Source organism: Mustela erminea, chromosome 16 (assembly GCF_009829155.1).
Source record: "Mustela erminea isolate mMusErm1 chromosome 16, mMusErm1.Pri, whole genome shotgun sequence".
NCBI classification, from domain to species: domain Eukaryota; kingdom Metazoa; phylum Chordata; class Mammalia; order Carnivora; family Mustelidae; genus Mustela; species Mustela erminea.
The window spans coordinates 70096307-70104044 of NC_045629.1; the positions used below are offsets into that span (position 1 = coordinate 70096307).

The 7738-nt window shown below is 50.9% G+C and overlaps 1 protein-coding gene across 5 annotated transcripts in view; it reads left to right on the forward strand.

The window, feature by feature from the left end:
• Nucleotides 1–6469, forward strand: part of NSMCE2 (NSE2 (MMS21) homolog, SMC5-SMC6 complex SUMO ligase) — a 213731-nt gene extending 207262 nt beyond the window's left edge. For all 5 annotated transcript variants that reach the window (XM_032315665.1, XM_032315666.1, XM_032315667.1 and 2 more), the window contains one exon: nt 6115–6469. In XM_032315665.1, coding sequence (XP_032171556.1) covers nt 6115–6232 — 118 coding nt within the window. In that variant the 3' untranslated portion in view covers nt 6233–6469. The remainder of the gene's footprint in view (nt 1–6114) is intronic.
• Nucleotides 6470–7738: the final 1269 nt, after the last annotated feature.

Genomic DNA, 7738 nt, shown 5'->3' on the forward strand with positions numbered 1-7738 from the left:
ATAATTTCCTTTGTTTCTGGACTTCTAAGCCTTCCCTTTCCACTGACTTCTTTCTGTGTTCATTCTCTGAGAAACAACCTTTTAGTTTGCAAAAATGATGACTGCTGAGAATAGATATTGCCAGATAGTTCTGTTTCACAGCTCTTGCTTTCTTAAAGTTTGTGATAGGCACTGAGAGCGAAGCACATTTCTCACACCAGTCCCAGGGTGGGGATGGTGACTTCACGAACAGGCTCACTCACGTGTCACTGGGTCTTCCTAATCACGTGTTCGACGTTCTAACGTCCTTTGGCTTGAGTCGTACGTGCTAGTTGGACACACGTGAGTGACATTTGTCACTTAGAAAAGTGTCTTTTCTCTGTCGTGCTTCTTTACCATGCGCATAGATTCTGCAAACTGCAGATTCTCATAACTTAATAACGATTATTAACGTTTAACATAAATAATAACGATTAAGTCCAAGTGGAAGAAGTGGAGGGGGTGGTTCAGAGAGAAGGTGGTATTTTTACTGGGCATTGAAAAAATGAGAAGAATTTCAGAGAATGATGAAGAAGAGTCCTTCTGGCCAACAGGCTCGCCCCATTCAGAGCCTGTTCTACTTGGTGGTCAGAAGGCACGGTTGTGGTTACTGTGTGTGAGAGGGAGAGTAGAAGGAAGCTCTGCACAAGAACAGGAAGGAGAGTGCTGTAAAGACTCCTTATAGAGATGTTAAATGTCATGATTTCATTAGTTTCCTCATCTATAAATTGCTGATAACGATTTCAATTGCCTCCCCAGTATGTTTGAAACTTGAATAAGATATACGTGAAGTACTTTCAGGCCCCTGGCCCATGGTAAGACTCGGTAAACTGTACCCCTCCCCCCACCGCCTCCCTCAGTCTTGCCGCCATTATTCTGCAGGCATGAGACAACACTGCAGGGTTCTGAGGGAGTAAGGTGACTCAAGCTAGAGGTTAGGAAGTTACTCTAATACAACTCAAGAGGTGGGTTAACGAGGCATGAGGTGACAATGTCATTGAGAATGCGTTTGCAGGAGATTAAGTTACAGATGACAGGGGCCTGACTGAGGCAAGAGTCTGAGGCAGAAGGGAATGAGAACGGAGGCACAGCTGGCAGGATTTGGCAGTTGAGAGTTGAAGGGAGGAAGAAGGAGTGGAGGAGATTTCTAAACCGGGTGTCCAGAAGGGGTCATTCACCTACAGAGAGGGCAGGAGTGACAGACACATTTAGGAAGGATTATGAGAGGCACAGCTGGGGTCATGCGAAGCTTGGGGTCCTTGAAGCACAACCAACTTGGAAGTGTCTGGAAGGCACAGAAAATGTGAGGTGCTGAACCCAGGAGAGAGCTCTGAGCTCAAGACATCGTGGAGAGATTATTGGTAGAGGAGTCAAACCCACTCACCTGCCCCTCAGGGGCAGCTCTGGGCAGCATGTGACAGCTGGCTGAGAGTCACCAAGGACGGGACTATGGTCTGGCTCCGGGTAGCACGAGGCCTGCGGCTGGCCCCACTCTGCTCACCACCCGCCTCAGGGCCTGCTGTGGACCCTCAGAAAGGCACCGCACTCATTAGAGGAAAGGCAGTCAGAGGAAGAAGACCCCTGTGAAGCCGTCTGAGGCGCGGCATGACGAGCCAGGAAGAGACATAGGGGAGGTGGGGATGACAAGAGCAGTGGGGGCGGTGGGCACAGTCCTGGAGACAGGCTGCATTTGGCGCCAGATTACACCTCGGGGCCTCTTCATCAGCTACTCCAGAGCTTCCTGACGGAGCGCGAAGCAGTGTCATTTCCCATGATGCATGTGAGCCTAAGGAGCTGTTCTGGGTCCCCTTTGTTTAAAAATGTCTGTGACACATCCAGCTTGAGAAATCTTAGTCCTTCCTCTTAGATGGTTCTAGTTAACATTTTGTCAGACTGGAGATCCAGGTACCTTGTCTGACTGGGCGCTGACTGGAATCTTCCTGGTCGTGCTTAGTCTCTGCGAGGATCTCTCTCCTCTGGTGTGAGTCAGGAGAAAACTGTGGAGACTCTCAGTCCTCACTAAATACGGTCGTTAAAACAATTTCCTGAATAACTGGGCCATGCGTTATCTCCCTAACAGAGCTGCCTTATGATTGTCACAGTAATAAGATATTTCCAGTGTTCCACAGTCGTGTCGTTCCTTTTTTGCTGAGGAACAGGAACTGTGTGTAGCAAACAGCCCCACTGAACAGCATGTGGAGTAAAATCAAGCTGAGTCGGAACGTGTCGTTGGAGAGCCGAGCGCTAACGTAGTGCTCACTCCCGGCCCGCGGGCCGTGTCGCCTCTCAGAGCCCCCACGTCTACATCTGCAGAACAGAAATAACAGCAGCATCTCTTGGGATCTTAGGATTAAAGAAACGTGGGGAAATTCCAGCTGAGGCCTGGACCAGTGCCTTTCTTGGCTGTGGAGAAGCAAACCACTTAAGGGAAGGCTCCTTTGGAACTACAGAATGCTCAGCAAATCGCAGTAGGGTTAGAAAGGTCCAAGACTGTTCGTGTTGTTGTTACTTACTTCATCGCTCAGTGACATGTTATTTTAAACATGGACAGTTACTTGGTGTGTTTAGGTGGGACAGGAATCCATCCCACTCAGACTTCAGAGGTGTCCGTAGACCTCCTCCCAGAGCTGGATTGGACCTTGGAATTCTTGCAACCGGATCCACAAGCTCACAGGACTCCGAATCTTGTACTCAAGAGCTGAGACCGAGGCCAAGATCCCTGCAGCGTCTGGGACCCCTGAGACCCAGGCTCCCTTTGCTCAGTAGACACTTGCATGCTCGCTCGATGCTCTGATGGAATGTTCTGCCCTGTCAGTGACCCGAGCGGAGGACCCAGCCTCTCCTCCGAGGCCTGTAGGAATGACTGCTCACAGTGATGACTCGAGAGCTTAGGATCGGTACAGCCACGCCTGGCTTGCTCACCGGGATGTCCTGGGATTAACGCACTAACGCTTCCACAGAGTGTTGTGAGGAGTGCCCTGATTCAGTATCGTGTCATTGTGGCCTTGTCTTATCCTCTGTAGCTTAAAAGCCTGTGTTTGTTTGTTTGAGATAGGGTGAGAGCGAGGCTCTCGCTCAGCTCCTGAATCAGCCTCTCCTCCAGGAAGTCTTCCTGAGCCGTCACTCAGGCTGGGCCGAGCGCGCCTTGTCACGCTGCCGCAGCAGCTCATGCGTCCTACTCACCCGCGTCCCACCAGTGTCCCCAGTGGGGCAGCCTCCTCGCCACAGGCTCCTTGGGAGCAGAAGCTGCAGACTAGAGCGGAAACCTGAGCCAGTTCCTCAAGCCTCGTTGCACACTGTCCTCCTTATTGCTCCCAGAGGCCCTCCGTTCAGTGTCATCTTCGTGACAGAAGAAACTGGGGCACGGGAATGAAAGCCATTTGCCCAGCAGGTCACGGCCACGAGGCTTGAGACCACATCTCTTTCACTCTTGAGCCTGCATTTGTGTCAAGAGGCCGTCAGCTCCCTTGGGAGGCCTTTTGGGTGAATGCCTCTGTCCCCCAGAGTTGCTCCCTTAAGTGAGGTCACACTTCTTTGTTTGGGACACAGGTCACCCTGGGCTCCATCCCTTTGTCCCCTGGTGAGGAACGAGGCTTCAGGCTCGGCAGCGAGTGAGTGCTTGATCCCGTCAGACGTCCTCAGAGCCCTCTCACAGCCGACCGAGTGGCTGATGTCACCGGGAAGTCCTCCCCGCCTCTGTCCCCACTTCCCCCTCCACGCTTATCCACAGTCTGGCTGTCGGGGCGGAAGACTTGGTTCTCGGGAATGGGGAGGACTCCAGGCCTACCGTCACAGGGCACTTTCACCCAGTGACACGTGTGACGTGAGGGTGACCCAGCATGCGGCATGCCGGGGACCTACTTTGGGTTGCGTTTCCGTGTCGCAGAAGGTGGAGTGATGGAAAATGCCCCTTTGTGAAGTCGTGAAAGTGTCCATAACCTTCTCATAATCGCAGCTGGTAACTTGTAGGGTTGGAGAAGCCGTTTGCTTTGAGCAGCCAGTGCAGGACGGGTCTCCGCACCCCCAGGCCTCCCCCAGCGCAGAGCCGGGGAGCGGACGGACGTGTACTTGGCCAGATACCTGATCCTCTTTCCTACCAGGGCACATTTTAAGACATGACCCTCCCCATACAGGGCACCTTTCATGGTTTTAAAAATAAATATTGTTAGCAAGCATATTATCCATAGCATTGATTAGTGCCTTTCTTATAAGAGGACATGTTGGTCCAGAAAGCACAGAGAGAATGTTCTCCTTCATGTTGAACAAACGGGCTTCCTCCTGTGGACAAATCAGAGTTCCCATGGTCAGCTTTCTTCCCCTTCTGCTTTCTGTCTTTTGTCTTGTATTTGTTATTTTTTATCTTGTCTTGTAGCTGTATTTTTTTGTCTTAATATACCTGTGCTTTTCGGAGAGTTGTCTCAGATCACTGGGCCAGAGCTGTGTGTGGGCAGGAATCTAAATTTGTATTTACCAGACGGGTGCTTAGAACCCAGCACAGGGCTGGGCAAGGGCACGCACAAATGCGTGCGTGTATGCTTCGCGAACGTGCGGGATACAGGGAGATCAGGCGTCTTAAAATGTGTCAGAAGAGAGATGATCAGAGATGCTAGTCCTAGGAGAGCACGAAGGGGATGACAGGTAATAGTGAGCACCGCTTCGCCTGTAGCCCTGGGAAATGGGAATTCTGCCCCCACTTCAAATCTGACGGTGTGGAGGCCCAGAAAGAGAGCTTTTGTTGCCTGTGGTCTCATCAGGAGCAAGTAGGTGTTGGCCGTGTTCAGAACCAGGTCACCTTCACTCCGGAGACTGGGCACTCTACCTGACTGGCCAAGTCTACTTCCCGCTGAGAAGAAATCAGGTGACTTCCTCTGGCCTGCTGCCTTCAGAGGAGACCACATCCAAACAGAGCCGTGGCTTTAAGTATCTCCCCCCGCCATGGGTGACTCACACACTGATTTCTTCAGCCACAGCTTTTCCCCTGAGTCTCTGCCAGCCCACGCAGTCTCTCCACGGGAGGACTGGTGGGCATTTCGGAGGGAACGTAGACCAACCGGGACTCCTGACTCCATCCCCAGCCTGGTTCGCCTGTTGCTTCCCATAGAGGTAAAGGGTACCCCCAATTAGCCCGTCGGCCGGGGGCCTGCTCTGATGAAGCCCAGCCCTTCTCTTTCCTTACACTGTGCCTCTGACCCCACAGCAAGTCCTAGAGGTTCTGTTTCCGCTTCCTCCCTGATGACCACCGCTTCCAGCCTCCGCCATGCAACCCTCTGCCCCAGACCGTGGCGAGGCTCTCCTACTCTGCCTCCCTCTGCACCAGCAGCCAGAGCCGGGGTTTCTAAACATAAACCACATCACGTCCCTACCATATCTCAAACCTTCCAGGGTGTCCTCTTCATATTTAAAATATAATCCAGGGGCGCCTGGCTGGTTTCGATGGAGGAGCATGCGACTCCCGGTCTCAGAGTTGTGAGTTCAAGCCCCACGTCAGGTGTAGAGACTACTTAAATAAATAAACTTTAAAAAAAAAATTTTTTTTTTTTAATAATGAAATCCAAAGCCCCTGTGACCCTCTGACCTCCTCTTCGAATGCCCCCTCTCTCTCTCTTCCCGGACATCTCAGCCACAATGACCTTGTTTTTTACCACAGGCCACCAAGCCTCTGCGTTCTCAGCTGCTGCCTCTGCCAGGGTCACATGCAGCACTTGTTCTAGATCAGCTCTCCTCAGCAAGACTTGCCCTGACTCCAGCTAGAGAAGCCTCACCCCACACTCTCTCCCTTGACCCTGCTTCCTTGCCTTTGTAGCACTTCATGCGAGCGAACCCACAGCACACACTGTCTGGTGACTCAGGGGCGATCTCTGTCCCTCACTGGAAGGTGCACGCCGTGAAGTGGGCCCTGCTTGTCCCCTGCCTGTGCTCCCACTGCTGGGCAGGGACGGGCTCAGGTAGGCATTCGGTGAATAAATGAGTCAGTGCACATCGGTCCCGATCTAGAACATTCTCCTTTTGGCTAAAATATCTTCATTTAAATCCTTGTGTGTGAGGGGCATTTATGCCAAAGGCATCCAAGCTAAGTGATTTTCTTCTCCTTTACAGTTGCCCCAAAATTGGCTGTAGCCACACAGATGTGAGAATGTCTGATCTCATCCAGGATGAAGCACTCAGAAGGGCTATTGAGAGCCACAACAAGAAGAAGAATCGCCAGTCCGAGTAGGAGAAACTCACCTCCCTGCAGGGATGTCCGCAGCCTACCTCCTACCCCAGCCATCTGGAGAGAGCAGTGCTCCTCAGAGCACCTTGCCCGGCTGCATAGCATACTTTGTTGGGGTAAAACTTGAAGGTTTTAAGTGTAATTGGAAGCCTTTTTCTATGTCACAGCAAAAATCCAAGCATATTATATTGTTTATTTTTGAGTGTTCTATCATTTTAAATAAAATTTTGATTATCCACAGTGTGTCCTATCCGTGCAACTCCCAAGGTGTAAATTGTTCCAATGGTGCGGGCGTGGCGGTGCCAGGCCTTTCTGTTTCTAGTGGGTCAGGCTGGTTTTTATCATGGGTTTAACTACACAAAGTCTTTCAGAGGCTATGTAACAGAAGCGTGGAGAACCCACCCCCAGGTGAGAATTGTCTAACAGCGTCATCAATGATAGCAGGAGGTTCCCAGGAAGACTCAGCTCACTGGCCTGTGTCTGCTTTGCCTGTCGATGGTTCCCAGTACATAAATGCTTCTGTCCGTCGTTCTGATGGACCTGTGCAGAATTGCTCCAGTGAATAGGCTTCTCAATCCAACGAAAGTTGGTGCCCCTAATGGAAACTTCGCTACGGCCCTCTGAGAGCCTGAAGTATCCACAGGAGCAGCCACATCCTGACTGTCTCCACCCTGCCCCGTGGCTCTCTGCATGTGGCTTCAGGCTGCCGGGCCTTGCGGGTGTTCAGCCCTGAAATAAAGATGTGGACTGATATGTTCTCTCATGTCCCTTCAGCCCCAGAAATCTGTGGACTCAGGACCCACCAGATCTTTACATTGAATATCTTTGATTGTGTTCCGGGTGAAGAGTGCTGATCTATTAAATGATCTCCATAGTAACCTTTTATCAACTAGAATAGTGAATTAAACCAGACAAGCCATCCCCTGACTATACTGGGAAGCCAAGAAGAGCTAACAGTGGCTGCCATTTCTGGAGCATTTACTGTGTACCAGGTGCCAGTCCTCTGCTTTACATATGTAGCTTCACTCCTGTCATCTTCACTGCCTGCTGAGAAACGTACAAGTTTCTTTTTTTAGATTTTATTTATTGATTTGAGAGAGAGCACAAGCAGGGTGAGCGGCAGAGGGAGAACAGGGCCCCCCGCTGAGCAGGGAGCCCGATGGCGGGACTCGATCCAGTGACTCTGGGATCGTGACCTGAGCCAAAGCCAGACGCTTAACCAACGGAGCCACCTGGGTGCCAGAAAGATACAATTATTATTCCCACTTTGCAGATAAGTAAAATGAGGCACAGAGGGGTGAAGTAACCCGTAGAAAGTCATGGAGCTCATAAATGGCTGAGCTGGGACAGGTCGTCAGGTAGCCTGGTCCCAGAGTCTGAATTCCTAACCCTATACTCTCCTCCTCCTCCCTATTGATTTATTTAGATGTAGAAATACACGCAAAAGTTCACATTTTTAAAAATGAAACTTCTGCAAATAAATTTGTTAAAATGCAGTAACAATAGCTA